This window comes from Triticum dicoccoides, chromosome 3A (assembly GCF_002162155.2).
Source record: "Triticum dicoccoides isolate Atlit2015 ecotype Zavitan chromosome 3A, WEW_v2.0, whole genome shotgun sequence".
Classification (NCBI taxonomy): Eukaryota; Viridiplantae; Streptophyta; class Magnoliopsida; order Poales; family Poaceae; genus Triticum; species Triticum dicoccoides.
The window spans coordinates 612,162,825-612,180,452 of NC_041384.1; the positions used below are offsets into that span (position 1 = coordinate 612,162,825).

The window sequence follows — 17,628 nt, forward strand, 5'->3', positions numbered from 1 at the left end:
GCCGGCGTAATGCTAATGCATATACACAAAGCACGACTGCACCCAGGTCAATAAAAGAAGAAGCACGCGACTGCACCACGTAATTTTATACAGTACTACTATGATGAACAGACAAACAAACAGTGTGCGTGGGACGGCGGAGAACAAACAAAAGCATTGTGAACGTGCGACTGCGTGGAGGTCTGTGAAGCAAAATACGCCGTGCCGCTGCGGCTGTGAAAGAGCGATGGCAATGGCACCGACCGACGCAGCAGCTGGCTCGTCCCGCCACTTGGCGCACGCTGCACTAGCCTAGTCTCATAACCACGGAGCCCCGTGACGAACCACACAGCTGTGGCCGTGCCGAGACAGCCCGCACCCGCTCCGCTGCCTACAAAGTGAGTGAGTATAAACTCGCCGCGCACCACCCATTGCTCGCCGTCCCCGTCCCCGTCCCCTTCCTTCCAGCGTCCTCTGCGAGAGACTGCAGCGACTGCCTCCGTGTGCGTGCGAGTGAGTGGGAGCGGAGATGGCGACGCACTTCGTGCTCAACACCGGCGCCAAGATCCCCTCGGTGGGGCTCGGCACCTGGCAGTCCGACCCCGGCGTCGTCGGCGAGGCCGTCTACGCCGCCGTCAAGGTCCCATCTCCTTCTCTTTCTCTCCCTACAAATCCACAATGCCCCCTTTCCTGTTTCCTCTTATGCGCTTTCCCTCTGCCTGATTTGATTTTGTGACTGAAATCGTGCGTGCAGGCGGGGTACCGGCACATCGACTGCGCCAGGGCCTACAACAACGAGAAGGAGGTACTAATCCGGTTTCTCCATACCTTTTGGATCCATTCTCTCCTGCATTATCGTCTGATATCCGTGCTCGAACTTCCTACTTGTTTCCTGCAACGCACCATCACTGATAAAAGAAGAAAGAACATAATATTCCGAGTATTCAGTTGTCCAATCTCCATTCATACTCATGGCCATACGACAGCTTGCTTTCTGTCCGTCTATTTTACTTGCCGTCTTTCACTAGAATAGTAGTGAACTGCTTTAGAAAGAGTCCATGATCTACCTACTTTTCCAGACAAAACTAATTTGGATAACTTTAGAGTATGTGTACCAATTCGAGATGCCAGTAGATTCTTTATGTCCCAAGTTTTCTCCATTGAAGTTGTGTTACAAATAACAAATGCATAGTATCCCTCTTTCGATTGTCCAGGTGGGTTTGGCTCTGAAGAAGCTATTTGAAGAGGGTGTAGTCAAGCGTGAAGATCTGTTTATCACCTCTAAGCTATGGTAAGACAAATTTCTGGTGATACCCCTGTGGTTATATCTCTTCAGTGCTTCATGTCCAACTAATTGCTGCTTTAATGGGTATGCTTTTTCAGGTGTGGTCATCATGCCCCAGAAGATGTGCCTGAGGCACTTGGGGATTCCCTCAATGACTTGCAGCTTGACTACTTGGATCTTTACCTTGTAAGTTGTATGGATCTTCCTTGTTAATGAGTCATAGTTCAGCACGTTATTTGCTCAGTTATGGTTTCTCTGTCTTCAGTGTCTCATGACCACCATTGGCATCAATTTATAACAAGTAGCTATTTCATATATTCCATTCATTTCTTTTAGTAAAAGATAATGTTCCTCAATCGACGGTCAACTTACATTATTGTGAAATCATGCATCAGCGTCCAAAGTTTGTCTATGTTACATCTGCTACAGTGCTAGTCTGCTGGATAATTATATTCCAATATTGTGATGTGAAGAGTGACTGGATCATTGAAAATGTGATTTCCTCCTATCACCACCCATTGGATATGCTGGCAGTTATTTCTGTCCTGTTCAACAACTCCGATCAGTAGTGTTCAGTTAACCTTATCAAATCCATCCATTCTGGTATTGACAGACATTGTATTGTGGACTTCTGCTTACTAAGTCTATGGATAATTTGGGGTTTATTTGTAATACTTCTGTCTAACTTTTGATATAGATGATTGTTTGTTGAAAGGGTTTCGTATGTTGTTGTAGAATAATGTCAAATGAAAAACTAATGGCATGTATATTTTTGTAGATCCATTGGCCATTTAGAGTCAAGAAGGGAACAAGCATTGGCAACCCTGAAAACTTCTTACCACCTGACATCCCAGCTACATGGGGAGCAATGGAGAAGTTACATGATGCCGGCAAAGCTCGTGCAATTGGTGTGAGTAACTTCGCATCGAAGAAATTGGGTGACTTGCTTGCTGTAGCTCGCATACCTCCGGCTGTTGACCAGGTGGAGTGCCATCCTGGTTGGCAGCAATCTAAACTCCATAGCTTTTGTCAGTCGGCCGGTGTTCACCTCTCTGTAAGTCTACCATCTAACTCTATATTTCCGTCAGTCAAGTGACTGCTAGTGGTGTTTGTAGCATTATCTTTCAGAAGTTGTGCTTGTGCTTATGATTCAGCATCTGCATGTTGCAGGCGTACTCACCGCTAGGTTCGCCTGGTTCAACATGGATGAATGGCAATGTCCTCAAAGAACCCGTCGTCCTCTCAATTGCAGAGAAGCTTGGCAAAACTCCTGCACAAGTGGCGTTGCGCTGGAACATTCAGATGGGCCACAGTGTACTGCCAAAGAGTGTGAGTGAAGAACGGATAAAGCAGAACCTTGCTGTTTATGACTGGTCTATTCCAGAAGACTTGCTTGCAAAGTTCTCTGAGATTAAGCAGGTGAGTTATGCAACTTCATATAGACATTTTTCATCTACTTTTAGCTGTTTTGTGCCTCAGCCGTCGCCTATTATCATATACGAGCTGCTTGATATGATTTGGAGAAGATTACACTGCTATTTGATACCGAATTTGAAACATATACAGTATACACTGGCTTTCTAATGCCCCATTGGAAATTTCTTATAGAACTTATAATTAAGTAGCATTTCTGAATTTGTATTGGGTAGCTTCAGTGCCAAGATACTCATACAGAAATGTTATTTTATCCTTGGATCATGCCTGTTAAAAGAAAATTAGAAGCACACGCGCAATAACAAGCAGCAATAATATACTAGTTCAGAAGCACAGCGTGACGGATTCTAGTGAGATGATGCACAGGTTTAGGTCTACTCGCCACAAGATATAACCAATGGTTATGTTCCACTCTTTTTTATTTTTTGAAAATTCTATTGCTTGTTGTTTCTAATTATTAATGGTCCAATGTCACTTACATGACATAAGAAACTGCTTATTCGTTTTGGACTGAATGGGCTACTATTCCATTCGCTGTTAATGGAGCCCTATTTTCCTTTGTTTCTTTCCTTATGAAAGGAGTACTGATCTTTTAAGGGACCTACACTTAATACCTTTTACTCTAGGAAAACACAGATAGAACAAAACCACCACTGAATTAACTGTCTAGTGGCTACGGCATTGCTTAATCAGGCCAACGTTGTTTGTCACTTCAGCTGTCATTCACATATTATAGAACAAAACTAACACTGAATTCACCGTGTAGTGGCTATTAGGTGCTGCATGACTTGATCAGACCAACGTTGTTTATCACTTCAGCTGTTGTTTGAAACAAACAGCGTCAGGTTCCTAATCCTATAGATCCATAAAGACGGGTACACGTCAATGATGGCCTTCTGAATCCTGATCCTGACTAGTGATGGCATCGTTAACCATCCGCGAACTACAATATGCATTTTCAGCCAAGGCGTTTCATTCATAGCACGCCAGCGTGAGTGCAGCAGTGCCCTAGTCATTTCTGACTTGCCATCCTTTTCTTGTGCTCTTCAGGCTAGGCTGCTTATGGGCAACTTCATCGTCAACAAAGACAGCGTTTACAAGACCCACGATGAGCTCTGGGATGGCGAAATCTAGGACAGCCCCCGTCGTGGTTGGGGGTTGGGCGTCTCATTACTGTCAGTCACTTGTTTTTCCTTTGTTGATAGCAGTGTCAGTCACTTGTTATGTATCACCATATGCGCTTAAGAAATGTACGGGTTCAGTCACCCTGGAAACTATTGAATAGACGCACGGTTTACTCCCGTAGGTGATAGGACCATAGGAAGTGAGATGACATGTATCTTAAGTTTCTGAAACTATCTTGTGTTGCCGGTGGAGGCATGAATTTATCATAGCTTTTCATGTCACTGGGATTGTTTGTTCTGTATGGATCGTTCCTCCAGCGAAGTTGATTCACATGGTAATAAAACTGGGGCCGTTTGTTTACAAGTTGATTGCTCGATTTTTCTCTTCTGGTAGCAAGTAGCGATAAGTTTCCACTCAAAGCTCGCTAGATTTTCCATGGATAGACAGCGTCGGGGAGAGGCCGAGAGGAGCCGTCGACTTGGCACCCACAGGTGACACACGGGTCCCATGGCCGCATCTCCTTGGGCTCGGCACCGGATGGGTGGGACGATCTAGACGTGTTAGCGATTTACTAAATGAGGAGGGTGATGCATGGGATAAAGCTAAATTGGTGACCATGTTTTCCCCGGATGATATCCAGGATATTCTGCAAATTTGTGTGGGTGGACAGGGCTCTGTAGATTTCCTGCTTGGAACTTTATAAAAAATGGTGAATTTACTGTGAAGTCTGCATATCATCTATGTATGGAGAAGAAAAGGGCAAGAGCTGGACAGCCAGGCTCTTCGTCATCCACCACGACCCACCAAGGTTGGCTCTCTCTGTGGGGATCCAAAGCTCCTGGGAAAGCGCTGATCCACGTTTGGAGATTGATCAAGAATGGCCTGGTGGTGGGCTCGGAACTTCTACGGCGACATATCAAGGCGGGCGTTTTTTGCCCTGCATGTGGGAGAGAAGAAGCTATATCATCGGTTTTGGGCCTGTTATCATTCGGCAATGTTTTGGAAGGAGCTGGGCTCGGCATTGGGTGTAAGGGTGGCGATCCCACCTGTATCTATGAGCACCCAGAGTTCGCTCGCGAAGTGGATGTTACAGTGGCTGTCAGAGGCGTCGGACGAGGAAAAGTCCATGATGATCCAGGGCATCTACGCACTATGGTTAGCACGGAATGAAACACGCGAAGGAAAGAAGATTGAGGAGCCGGAGCAGATTGCAAAAGCGGTGGTCATGCGACTAGAGGAGTGGCAAAGAGTAATGGGTGGCCATGGTTCAGTTGCAAGTAGCCAGCTGAAGGATACTTGGAAACCCCCGGAGCATGGTTGGCTGAAGGCCAATGTAGATGGAGCTATGGTGCGGTCAGGGGTGGGAGGTGGAGGGGGTGTGATCTTTAGAGATGAACATGGAGTTTTCAGAGGTGCAGCGTCGGTGTTTTTCCCGGATACATGCAGCGCGGAGGTGGCTGAACTGCTTGCATGCAGACGAGCAGTTCAGGAAGCTGTTCAGAAGGGAGTGCAGAAGTTGCACCTTGAAACGGACTGCCAGACTGTTGCTGGGATGCTAAACGAAAAGAAGCGGAATTTATCAGCTATGGATCAAATTGTAGAGGAAGTGAAATCAATGTGCAGTTCGCTTGCTGAGTGCAAGATCACCTGGGTGAGGAGAACAGCGAATAGAGCTGCCCATGGGCTGGCTAAACTAGGAATAAGTAATATGGTTTCGATGTTTTGGGACCTTGTTCCCCCTGATTGTATTCTAAGTATTGTTTCAGACGAGATCCTTTCATTAGTTTAATAAAGTGAGAAGTGAATTTCAAAAAAAAACAAAACAAATCCCGGCTCGTTTGGGCGATATTGCTTCCATCACGTTCGCTTCCTCTTCAACCTCGCGTTCTTTTTGTTGCTTGGCGAAACGAAACGGCTTTGGAGGACTCCAGGTGTGCCCCTCAGCTCGTGATCGCATCCCCATCCCCATCCTCGCCTCGCTCGCGCGGGCGGAGACCGCGGGGTGGCCGGAGAAGAGGATGGCCGCCGCTCATTTCACGCTCAACACCGGCGCCCGCGTCCCCTCCGTGGGCCTCGGCACCTACAAGGCCGCCCCGGGGGTCATCGCCGACGTGCTCAGCGCCGCCGTCAAGGTACCAGCCCTCTCTCCCCATCCCCTTTTTAACCCCAGTTCAGACCTGTGCGTGCTGTTCTAAGTCTGCTTGCTGCGGCGATGGCAGGCAGGGTACCGGCACATCGACTGCGCGCCGCTGTACCATAATGAGAAGGAGGTTAGTCCGTCAGTTAACCCTGTAGATGAACAGTAAATCACATGCTTGCACACGGCTTTGATCTACAAGCAGATTACGAGGAGTGACTCGTCGTGTTCCTGTACTAGATTGGCGTTGCTCTGAAGAGGCTCTTCGACGATGGCGTGGTCAGGCGAGAGGACCTCTTCATCACTTCCAAGATATGGTACCTACCATTTTCTTCCACAAGGCTAGCATTTGTTTCGAACTAGTCATTTCACTTCCTATCGTAGCAACCAGAGAATCAAAACCCTGCACTTCTTCTGCATTTAAAGAAGCCAAGAACTCTGCACTTCTTCTGCATTTTGAAGAAAACTGTGTGCTACTTCTGTAGGTGCAGCGATCTCGCACCCGAAGACGTTCCGCTCGCAATCGACAGCACACTGAAAGATCTGCAGCTGGATTATGTGGATCTATACCTAGTAAGTTGGATCACCTTTACATGGATTCGGAAGTCCATAACTGAAAGATTGCCATCTTTCTGCTGTTAACGGCTGACTGTTCTGGACATCTATGTAGATACATTGGCCATTCCAGGTCAAGAAAGGCACCGAAATAAGCCCCGAGAACTTTGTCCACCCTGACATACCCAAGACCTGGCAAGCGATGGAGCAGCTGTACGATTCAGGCAAGGCTCGTGCCATCGGCGTGAGCAATTTTTCCTCCAAGAAGCTAGGTGATCTGCTTGCCATTGCCCGTGTCCCTCCGGCCGTTGATCAGGTCGAGTGCCACCTTGGCTGGCAACAGGCGAAGCTGAGGGCGTTTTGCCACTCCAATGGGGTTCATCTATCAGTAAGTCTGCATCTGCATGTGTGTTTCTGAGCACACTTGGCAAGTAACAATTGAGTGTTGTGCTCATATGCTTCTGGTCTGCAGGCGTATGCGCCCTTGGGCAGGATGAAAGATGTCGCGAGTAACCCGGTGGTGACATCAGTAGCCGAGAGCCTGGGGAAAACTCCGGCGCAGATCGCTCTGCGCTGGGGTCTTCAGCAGGGTCAGAGTGTGCTTCCCAAGAGTGCTAATGAGTCGAGGTTGAAGGAGAACATTGCTCTGTTTGACTGGTCTATTCCTGAAGAACTGTGCGCCAAGCTTTCTGAAATAAAACAGGCAAGTTTCAAACATCGCATTTATTTGTCTGGGCCTCCGAGGTGCAGAAAATGTTAAGATTGCTTGCTACAATGTTGGCATTGGCAAATGCGCATATACGAAATGTCATAACATGAAACTAGTTCTGGTTAACTCATACTAGTAGTCTAAGCAAAGGTTGTTGTAGTATACGCCTGGTTGTGTTTTGTTATATACAATTGTAGAATTGTTACTGATACAAGTGTGTCTTGTTCAATGCTCATGTTGGAACAGGTTAAGCAAATCAGAGGGGATTCGTTTGTGCACCCTCAGAGCATTTACAAAACCTACGAAGAGCTCTTCGACGGAGAGATTTGAAAGGAGACATCAGAATTTGGATGCACCACTAGAGTGTTGGGAACTGATAATAGCAACCAGCCGAGGAACAAATTTGACAATTATGTTTTTGCTCTACTGTAAGATAATCACAAGTAAGAAATGATGAGGATACATCGAAGGCTAATAATAATAATTTCCTCCAGTGGCTTGGCACGGTACTAGAATGCAAATATGTGTTTATAGTTGCATCCCCCCTTCACCTCCAAAAGAGATGGAAAAACATAACAGGGGGTGGTGCCCTGGTGCACCTTACTAGTACTTTCCAAGCATAACTCTGCAATGGTACTAACTGTACATCTATAACATGCCACAGATTCAACTTTCAACTATACAGGAGCCAAGAAACCCACAAGGTAGCTCCCATGGTACGAACCGGAAGAGACGTTTAAGGCTTCGCTGAAATTTCACCATGCTTCTCGAAATTCCTTCCTGAATCTGTTGAGACGGCCTTTCAGATTACGTTCTCTGAAGCTGGCATGAATCAAGGTTACTGCAGGGTAGAAACTCAACTTGTTAGGGCAATAGTGTTTTACGCAAACATTCTGAAACTCTAATTAGATGGCCTTACCGAGTAGACCAACGTATAGTTCCCACGGAACTATCAGGAAATTGCAGGAGCTCGCCCAGAAAATGCAGCTAACTGCAAACATATTAACAGTTCATTTCTGGTTCTGTTGTAACTGAAATTTTGCAAAAACTAAGGTAAAAATGGCATCATATGTGTTCTACCAACCTTCAAAAAGGAACAGGGCAAAGACCCACATAGACAGAGGTCGGCCACAAATATGAGTTGATCCTTTCATACTTGGTCGGCCATGACGGACAGAGCTGAAATGCCATTGGCAACAATCTAAACAAAGCTCTCCAAGAAACCGAGTAAAGGAATAATAATAAAACCAGGCAATAAGGTAATCATTTATGTATGGTCTCATCTGGGCCGCTAAATCCGGTGAAAATTTTCTGACAATGCTTATAACCTTGTTGGTGGAAGTAACAGCAAAACTGCAATATCGAACATCAAAAGTACCTAATCAGTAACAATCATCAAAAGTACCTAATCGGTAACAATCATCCTGGTAGAAGTCTGAGGTATCACTGTTTCCCCACTGTAAAGAGGAATAACTGAATAATGTTGAATAGAGCAATAGAAGTGACAACAATTGGGAGCCGCGGGGCTAGATAGAAGAGATAAAGCTTGCTATGGTGATACGCATCTATTGAGCGTATTACAAATAAATTGCTCAGGTACTCGTGTCAATCCTTCATCTGGAATATAAGAGATACTTGGAGATTGAAAAGATGGACAGAACCCCGTGCTCATTTTAGTTGGGAGGGACATGTTTTCTCATTGTAGGCATAACATTAGCAGTGAGAAAGTTTAAACACACCTGTCACTGAAAAATGCAATGCTGAGGCCAGTTGCAAAAGCTGTAAGTATAGCAACTGGTTTCTGAAGGAAGCTCATCCCTGCATATTGCATACACAAGAGAACAGAAATATGAAACCCAAAAACTTCGTGTAACTTATAGAAGCCAAAAACACCGGTACACGCAGAGGTCCCATTGCGTACCTATCAATAGGATCAAGATGAAGTAGTTGGTCCCATAGCTGCAAAACATCAAAACAGATGGAAAGGAGCATTAATAAGGGGGGTATATGGGACGGCACAATGGCACAAATATACATATTTGCAAACTGGCAGTACACAGTTAAAAGTAAATGGCAGTAAGGCATCCCATTCTAGCGTATCAAATATTCAAAATCAACGCTCAGATATTCTGTACTCGAGTCGTTAATAAGTCATGACTCGAGTATCTGTTCAGTAGCTACACTTTGGCTCAATTGTTTTTAAATACTTTTTTTGGTGAAACAAACATCGATTCTTTGACATAATCCCTAGCTAATATTTCCAGCAGTGACACCATAATGTGCACAATTGATGCAACATTATTCTCAGTTTCCAACAGCACACAAAAATCACGCCCGGATTCGGCCTGTTCGTCCAACTTAAAAGTCCACAGTGTTAATGGTTTTTACTTCTTATTCTTCCAGCCGATTTCGAAGAAAACTATGAACCACCTGCGAAGACGTATCAACCCTCTGTCTCCCCGCGAGCCCAAATCGAAACAGGTACCCAACCAATCTACCGCGCTGATCATTCGGTCGATGATATAGGCGAAGGAACGGGCAGAGAATCGAGCGATGGATCGTACTAGTAGAGGTTGCACTCGAGGCGGCTGATCCACTTGGAGCAAGACCGCGGGGCGCTGAAGCGGGAGAAGAACTCGGAGGCGGGGCGCGGCGGCGGAAACCAGACGAACTCCCGCATCGCCTCCACCACGTCATCCGCCGTCGCGGGTCTGCCGTCCATCGCCGCCGCTCGCCGCCGACTACGAAGCCCAGACGCTATCGATCGAGGAGAAGACGGGCGCTTGGTTCGAATTTGGCGAGCCTCGGTCCGGTTGGAACAAGACTCGTACGTACTATCTGACCGCACGCAGTTTTGGCCGTCCGATTCATGGACCAACGGCTCAGATCGGGCTCTCAGGCCAAGTGTGGCACTACCCCGCATGCCGCGTGCAGTTGTACACTGGAGAATTGGAAGGTCACACTTGTAGTTCATCCTGAACTCGTGACCCAGCTTTTTTTTTGAGCGGTGTGACCCAGCTAATCTATTGCGTGTTTGCATTGGTGATCTACGGTTCAAATAAGGTAATGGGCTCTCGATGATATTTGTTTCTATTTCTGGCACAGCCGTGACATCTCACACATCTAGATCAGGATGACACATCTACGTTTACATCGGTGAAGCTCCTAGTGACACGTTGGATAGGAAGATGTGGGTGAGAATTATTCAGGATATTGTCTGATGATATATCTGGTTTCAAAATTTCGATGATGCCGATAATCGATTTATATTTAAAATTGCATGGCGCCACATCTGATTGGATATCAATTCTATATCCGCCAAGTGTTTGAATTATTATGCTGGATCAACCAGGAACCATTCAATCCATTTTGCCCCATGCTTTGGTTGACACGTGACAAGTTTAAGTTGCCATGTTTTAGTTTTCTCTCGCAAAATTCTAGCATGCGTACACGCAATAAGAATATTCCCCCAGGCACGAAATGCACGTTATATCAGAGCTTTACATGTATTCTTATTGGTGATCTACAGTTCAAATAAGGTAACGGGCTCTCAACGATCTTTTTCTATTTCTGGCGGATCCACTGAGCCTTGACACCTCACATATCTAGCGGTGGTCGTCTCCACACTTACATAGTGATGTTGAGTTGCACATTGGTGAAGCTCCCCGTGACACGCTGGAATGGAAGATGTGGGTGTGAATTAATCAGGATATTGTCGAAGGCGATGTAGGGTTTAAATCTCCAGTGGCGCTAATATTCGATTCAAATTTAAAATTGCCAGATGCCACATCTTCCGATATCAATTATGGATCCGATAAGTGTTGATCATTATGGTCGACCGACCAAGAACTATCCAATCCATTTGCACCACACCACACTTTGTGGTCACATGTTTAAGTTACCATGTTTTAGTTTTCTTTGGCCAATTTCTAACATCCGTACACGTAATAAGAACATACTACGCACTCAAATTCTACTACCCCCTAGGTAGAAATAGGGCTTAAAGGTGTTTGTGATCTTTCATCTTTGTTGCATGCTGGTGATAGTGATAATGTTATTATGATATGTCTCAGTCCTCTACCAGACTTCCGGGATGCAATTCGCTCCGGCGCGGCTACTCGAAAGCCACGTCAATGTTGGGCACATCCTTTGCCACTTTTGTATGCACGTGTGAAGTTGATGAATAATCGCATTGGTCCACGGACCTCTTAGAAAACACAAACTAAAATAAAACACCATTATGGTGCGTGCACGAGTGAGCGTGGTGGTGGGGAGGTTGCATCGTAAAGATCCACCAAGTTGTGACGTCTCATATATCTAGATCGGGTTGACACCGCCACGGGTGATGTTGAGTTGCACGTTGCCGAAGCTCCCCGTGACACGTTGGACTGGAATATGTGGGTGGCAATGATTGTGGATATTGTCCAAGGCCATATATGGTTTAATTTTCAATGATGCCGATAATTGACATAAAATGTAAAATTGTTTGAGGCCACATTCAATTCATATCAATTCAGGATCCGCCAAGTGTTCAAACTACTATGGTCGATCAACCAAACGCTATCCAATCCATTTGCACCAGACCACGCTTTGATTGACACATGGTCACAAGTTTTAAGCTGCCATGTTTTAGCTTTCTCTAGAAAATGCCTAGCATGCGTACACGTAATAAGAATATAATGCGCACCCAAATTCTACTCCCACCCCGGGCACAAAATTCACGTTTAATCAGGGCTTTACCTTCGCCGGCGACAACGATCTTGCATCTTGTTGCATGCTGGTGATAGTGACGAATGTTCTTGTGATCTGTCTCGGTCGGTCAGTCCTTCACCACAACCCCAGGACGCGGTTCGCTTCGCCGCGGCTACTCGCAAGCCACGTCGAAGTTGGGCGCGTCCCCTGCCACTTTTGTATGCACATGCGTGAAGTTGATGGATCATCACACCCTTTCATGGACCTTGCGGCCGCACACTTCTTAGAAAAAGCACAGCCGAAATTAAGCACCATTCATGGATTCTGTGGTGGGTTGGGGTGAGCATCGAAAGGAAAAACTCTGCTGTTCTTCTGGACAATCATTGCGCGGTTGTTGCATCGTCTTCTTCAGAGAAACAGGAGGAACAATTGGCCAGTTTTGGATGGACGTCACGTGCTGGCATGTCTCGTTTAGACACGTCGCGCCTCCGTGATCTCGATCGTTGCCTGCCTGATTGGGCCTCGGCTCCTCACGCATCTCGCCCCGACACGTCCGGCTTTGTTCGCACGGCCTGACCTGATCATCGCCCTGACACGTCCCACTGTCCTGCTCGTCTTGATCATTGGTCGCTGTTTTGGACTCGACCTCTTGACGTCATTGCGCTCTCATAATTCTCGGCTTCGACATGTGACGCTCTCTGTGGACCGGCGGGACGCGTGGCGGCGGCGACGGCGACGGGGAGGGTGGCGCGTCTGTGCACTCCGGGCTATGGAAGCCACGCTGCCAATGTGCTCTACGTGTTGCAGGTTAGAAATGGAGTCCAGAGAATATGCTGCTGGTGGTGTACGTACGTGCACCTCCAGTGCTCGGCACCGCACGACTGGCTTGAGTACTGCGAAGAAACGAACTTCCACACGGCGACGAGTAAACAAACAAGTGCGATTACATGAAAAGGATAGTTCGATGAACTGCAATAGTGCCATTTAGCAGTCGTTTTCCTAGGTTTTCTAGAGAGGAGGCGACCAGGAGACGGCTAGCTTTTACCCTCGACCTGTTGGCGCCACCGCGGCTTCGCTGGCCTCGGCCGACCGCTACGGCAGTGGGACTGCGGAAGGGTGGGAATGGGTGACCCGGTTGTCTTTCCTCGTAGGGTCTTTGAATTCTTCGTTCGCTAGTGAAGTTGGAGCAGCCGACACGATGGCAACAATGGCGCTTCGGTTTTTCTTTTTCATGTTGATGTCCTTTCTCAGAGTGGTGTTGGCGAGTCGAAGGACGGTGTCGGTCATCGGGTGCATGATCTGCATGGCGGCAACGTCCCGTGGAGGTATGAAGCTTCAACGTGTTTTCGTTCTCTAGTTTCATTTTAGTGCGATGAAGCTCGGTCGGATATGACTTTGTTGGAGAATTTGTGAGACTTGTGCCTGCCTTCTCTGTCTCTTCGAAGTTGGGATTATCTTTTGGCCTTCCTCGGGGAATTTGTGAGATTTGTGCCTACCTTCTCTGTCACTTTCCGGTCGCATGCGTGTTCTGTTGTATATCAACGACTTCCTGGTTGTTGATTCTATAAACTCTTGAGTTTCAACAAGGGTGCTCCGGTAAGTTGAAGATCAAAAGCCGACAATGAGCTTTGCTCACATTGGGTCATCGCTGGACGCAGAAGGAAACACATTTGTGATTTCTTCAATGACATGTCCGTAATTTATTATTATTTTAAGAAAACGGTTGCAAGGGCTAATTTTCTTCTGTCTACGGCATTTGGCCTTCTACAAAAATTGTACCATTTAGAGCAACTCCAATAGTCACTGCATCCGTAAAAAAACACGGTTAGTTGAGGCAAAAACAACCCTCTAACAACTCTGTAGACCTGATTTTTTTTACGGGTTCTCGTGTAATTCTCCAACTCACCTCATGTTAACTGAAAGATAGCCCTTCCCGTATAATTTGACTAGCAGGGAATCGCTGAAAGTTCACAGGTGAAACCCCTCGTGCATCCCGTGTTCCCGCACCGCCGCCATGCCAGGGCTCACCACCACACCTTCCCACATGGCCACGCCGCCACGTCTCCCCGCTCCGCAGCTCGCCGTTGCACCGCCATGCGTTGCCGCCACCGCCGGTCACCCAGCTCACGTGGTAATTGGTGACGGGCAACGCCGCCCGTTGCACTGACTTGCTGGCCCTAGGCTTGTTTAATGGAAAGTGAAAAAATTAGGGAAAGATGTTTAAGAAAACCGAGAAAAGACCTCATAGACAACTTTTTTTTAACTTACTTTTACGAACTATATATATTTTTTGAGCTGTACGAAGAACTATTTGAATTGCCGACGCTGTGCACCCTGCGATTTTTTTGGTGCGATCCGACCATCTGCAATTTGCAAAAGGAAAAGAATCCGCTTCAAAAAAGAGGGGGAAAAGAACCGGATATTCGCATCTAAAACAAGCAGAGAAAAAAAAAGGTACCTGTCTGAGCCAAGGTTCGTACTGGGGACCACTAGTGTGTGAGACTAGCGTGATAACCAACTACACCACCCAGACATGTTATGATGTGACGAGCGAATATTTTACTTGACCATTTCTGTTTTATTAGGGAAATATTTTACATCGCCTTTGATGTGCGCAGGAGACATCGTCGTATTATGATCTCTGAGGAAAAATATCTAAAGATTCTAGATGGCGAGGCGGTTGGTGGTTAGCAGCAGCGTACTAAAAAACATCACGGGCGCGTCGAGCGCCGTGCGAGTTTGTTTGTCGCGCGCGCCCAGATTGAATCGGAGCCATGTGCAAGGGCCAAGGGCCAAGCATCTTCTCAATCAGGTCGGTAGAGCTAGAGTAGTGGCACTTCCGCGCCAAAAAATAAGAGGCGGTCAGTAGGGGCGCTGCATGCTTTGAGATCTGTGATTCCGTGGCATTGCGCTAGCTTAAGAGCATTTTTTTTTCGGGTAAGCTTAGAGCATCTTTAACGGACCCGCAATTGCGGGACCCGTTATATTTTTTTCAGCGCCGAAATAGCGTTTTAGCGCGCTGGGCTTGTGTATTTGCTTTACTAGAAGCGCAAAACACACTGTGTCCAATCCCACGGTTCCATCAGCAGCAGCCCAGATTTTTCAGCAGGCGCACCAAATAATCAGTGTGCGATGCCGTTTTCCCTAGCACGCTGAACCTATTTTGCTGCGCGCGGGATTTTAGCGCGTCCGCTGGAGCCCAATTTCAATCACGCGCAATATAGTCATTTTTTTCAGCGTGCGGCTAATCTAGCGCGTCTGTTGGAGATATATCTGGCCATACCTCGGGCCGGGCCTAGCCAAACCCGACACAAAAAACCTAGGCTCGAGCCCGGCCCAGCCCGGCCCGGCCGTCGGGCCTGTTTTCTGGGCCCGAGCCCAGCCCGAGCCGTCGGGCCTCAGGCCAGCCCGGCCCGTCCTTCAGAAAAATACGAAAACGATGGGCCCGGCCTGGTCTTCAGGCTCAAAATCTAGGCCCGAGCCCGGCCCGGGAGCGGCGTCGGGCCAGGCCGGGTCGGGCATTTTCGGGCCGGGCTGCCCATGGCCAGGACTAGTTGGAGATGCTTTTACGAAGAAGTATAGTATATACGGGTAGTAAAACATTGTGGGCCATGTGGCGCGTAGCACAGTTTGGCCGGACGCGCCGCGCGGTACAGTGCGCGCAATGATCAACGGACCTACTCCTACTCCTAGGTAGGAGTAGTAGCAAAAGCAAAGCGAAGTTCGTGCGCGAAATGATGCTGCATGCATAGCGTAGCTTATACTGTGCGTTGGTGGTTGGTGCATGCCTCCTGGCCGCGTACCGCCACGGCGCACCGTGCGCATAGAACCAAACTCGGTGTCGACGGTGTGGGGGCTCCGAGGAAGTCACCTGGCTGAGTACAGAGTACAGCGCGGGGGTGGAAGGCTGTGTTTATTGTGCTGTAGTAAATACTAAGTAGGTGAGGGAATTCCAACTCGGCGTTTATTGTGGTGAATCAGTGGCTTCGGTGCCGTCCCGGGGAATAGGAGTATTGTGATGGAAATACGTGCTCACAGCAAAAGAGACGTGGAAGTGCGTAGTATTCCCTCCATTCGGAAATACTTGTCATCAAAATAAATAAAATAAAATACATCTAGATGTATTTTAATTTTAAACATAGTACTTAGTTTTGTTTATTTTAATGACAAGTATTTTCGGACGAAGAAAGTACTTGAGGAAAACGCACTATGTCCACACAATGAGAAAACGCAACATCCCTACAAACAATTCTTCCCCAAACTACTAGAGCGTAGAGAAACGCAACATTTCCGCACCAAAAACCATAATTTTACTACTACTAATGTGTTGAACTCTTATTATAGGGAGATCATGATAATTGGTGCACTGTATCAAAAACTACACTGATCTCCTCGTAAAGAAAACTACAGTACATTGATCGATTAGGTGGAAATGTACTCCTATCATTGGATTTGTCATAGTTTTAGGAATATTGAATTCCTTCTTATATAAATATATTTAAGCAAAGTAAAGGTCAAAATTACCATGGTAGTGTTTAGAGCATAAGAAATGTGTTGAATTTCTTATTATAGAAAAATCGTGATAATTGGTGTAGTATCAAAAATTACATTGGTATCCCCGCAAAAAAACTACATTAACCGATTAGGTGGAAATGTACTCGTAACATTGGTGCCACTAGATACAAATCACGTCAACACTTCGTATAGATCTATACAATCGTGGAATTTTCACGGCACACGAGGTCGATATGTTTGAATATTTGTGAATATTGGATGACTGAAATTCAAACCCTTCACTAGGTTAATGAAGGAGCTACATGATGAGAACTGGATCTGATCGGTCGCTCGCCTGGCGATGCCGGCCTAGCTGCTGGAGTTCATTACTGTTGCATTGGTAACATCTGAGGTAGCGCTGACCCCGCGTAGGGAAGACTCCATATCATGGCATTGGACCCCCAACGGCATCTGCTCCGCTGCTTCAGCTTACGCCAGTTTGTAGGGTCCTTTCCCAGGTTCTCGCCGACTAAGATCTGGAAGGCGCACGTGGAACCAAAATGCAAGTTATTATTCTGGCTCATGCGCCATGGAAAGATTCTTACGACGGACATGCTGGCCGTTTGGGGCTGGCCTCATGACCCTCGCTACCCGCTTTGTCTTGGGGCGCTAGAAACGACAACTCACCTGTGCAAGGACTGCTTGTTTTCTGTCGCAGTATGGTCGCACGTCCCAGTGTGGACGGGAGAGGCACATGCGGTCACGCATGCGCTTTCACCTCCAATGAAGATCTCTAACTGGTGGGATACGTTCGTCGCTCCGCCGTCCATCGAGGACAGACGCCATCGTAGCGGCCGCTTTCTCTACGCCATTTGGAATATCTAGAAGGAGTGTAATGGTCGCATCTTCAATGGATCTCGCATGACCCACTTGGAGGTGGCGGCAATCGCATTTGAGGACATCAAATAGGGGCCTTGGCCTCCGGAAGGGCCCATGAGGCGACCAATATTGGTTGAGTTGCAATACCTTGTAGGTTTCTTTTGCGATTTTCTGCCAGGTTTTCCCGGAAAAACCTGACACCTTTGTACATAAACCCTCCTTTTTGTATGAATAAAAGGCAGTGCTTCTGCCGGTTCCTCGATTGAAGAAAAATAAATAAATCAAACCAAGGTAATATACAAACTATGTTGCTCGAGCTATTTTTTTAGCAAATGATCA

General features: G+C 46.9%; 4 protein-coding genes and 1 non-coding gene across 5 annotated transcripts; 3 read left to right on the plus strand and 2 right to left on the minus strand.

The window, feature by feature from the left end:
• Positions 1–337: 337 nt before the first annotated feature.
• LOC119269580 (aldo-keto reductase family 4 member C10-like) lies at positions 338–4,183 on the plus strand. The gene is made up of 7 exons (XM_037551436.1): positions 338–619; positions 734–784; positions 1,194–1,270; positions 1,363–1,450; positions 2,043–2,318; positions 2,435–2,683; positions 3,749–4,183. Exons 1-7 carry the CDS (start codon positions 509–511, stop codon positions 3,830–3,832), a joined length of 936 nt encoding a protein of 311 aa, XP_037407333.1. The 5' UTR covers positions 338–508; the 3' UTR covers positions 3,833–4,183.
• Positions 4,184–4,603: 420 nt separating this feature from the next.
• Positions 4,604–5,612, plus strand: LOC119272667. Its single transcript, XM_037554107.1, has one exon. The coding sequence runs from the start codon at positions 4,701–4,703 to the stop codon at positions 5,610–5,612; it is 912 nt and encodes a 303-aa protein (XP_037410004.1). The 5' UTR covers positions 4,604–4,700.
• Positions 5,613–5,719: 107 nt separating this feature from the next.
• LOC119269581 (NADPH-dependent aldo-keto reductase, chloroplastic-like) lies at positions 5,720–7,717 on the plus strand. Its single transcript, XM_037551438.1, has 7 exons — positions 5,720–5,955; positions 6,043–6,093; positions 6,201–6,277; positions 6,446–6,533; positions 6,631–6,903; positions 6,988–7,218; positions 7,471–7,717. Exons 1-7 carry the CDS (start codon positions 5,842–5,844, stop codon positions 7,552–7,554), a joined length of 918 nt encoding a protein of 305 aa, XP_037407335.1. The 5' UTR covers positions 5,720–5,841; the 3' UTR covers positions 7,555–7,717.
• LOC119269582 (PRA1 family protein A2-like) lies at positions 7,627–10,228 on the minus strand. The gene is made up of 6 exons (XM_037551439.1): positions 9,789–10,228; positions 9,146–9,183; positions 8,964–9,042; positions 8,309–8,403; positions 8,144–8,215; positions 7,627–8,065 (listed from the first exon to the last, which is right to left on the minus strand). Exons 1-6 carry the CDS (start codon positions 10,196–10,198, stop codon positions 7,980–7,982), a joined length of 780 nt encoding a protein of 259 aa, XP_037407336.1. The 5' UTR covers positions 10,199–10,228; the 3' UTR covers positions 7,627–7,979.
• A 4,147-nt stretch (positions 10,229–14,375) lies between these two features.
• Positions 14,376–14,449, minus strand: TRNAV-CAC. The gene has a single exon. It is a non-coding gene; the product is annotated as a tRNA-Val (tRNA).
• Between the last annotated feature and the right edge of the window lie 3,179 nt (positions 14,450–17,628).

Coding starts and splice junctions, on each gene's coding strand:
- LOC119269580 (XM_037551436.1), top strand. CDS start 509: ATGGCGACGCACTTCGTGCTCAACACCGGCGCCAAGATCCCCTCGGTG. Junction 620..733: donor CCGTCTACGCCGCCGTCAAG/GTCCCATCTCCT, acceptor TCGTGCGTGCAG/GCGGGGTACCGGCACATCGA. Junction 2,319..2,434: donor CGGCCGGTGTTCACCTCTCT/GTAAGTCTACCA, acceptor TGCATGTTGCAG/GCGTACTCACCGCTAGGTTC.
- LOC119272667 (XM_037554107.1), top strand. CDS start 4,701: ATGGCCTGGTGGTGGGCTCGGAACTTCTACGGCGACATATCAAGGCGG.
- LOC119269581 (XM_037551438.1), top strand. CDS start 5,842: ATGGCCGCCGCTCATTTCACGCTCAACACCGGCGCCCGCGTCCCCTCC. Junction 6,094..6,200: donor TGTACCATAATGAGAAGGAG/GTTAGTCCGTCA, acceptor TTCCTGTACTAG/ATTGGCGTTGCTCTGAAGAG. Junction 6,904..6,987: donor CCAATGGGGTTCATCTATCA/GTAAGTCTGCAT, acceptor TCTGGTCTGCAG/GCGTATGCGCCCTTGGGCAG.
- LOC119269582 (XM_037551439.1), bottom strand. CDS start 10,198: ATGAACTACAAGTGTGACCTTCCAATTCTCCAGTGTACAACTGCACGC. Junction 8,404..8,963: donor ATTGCATTTTTCAGTGACAG/GTGTGTTTAAAC, acceptor ATGGCATTTCAG/CTCTGTCCGTCATGGCCGAC. Junction 8,066..8,143: donor ACTATACGTTGGTCTACTCG/GTAAGGCCATCT, acceptor TCTACCCTGCAG/TAACCTTGATTCATGCCAGC.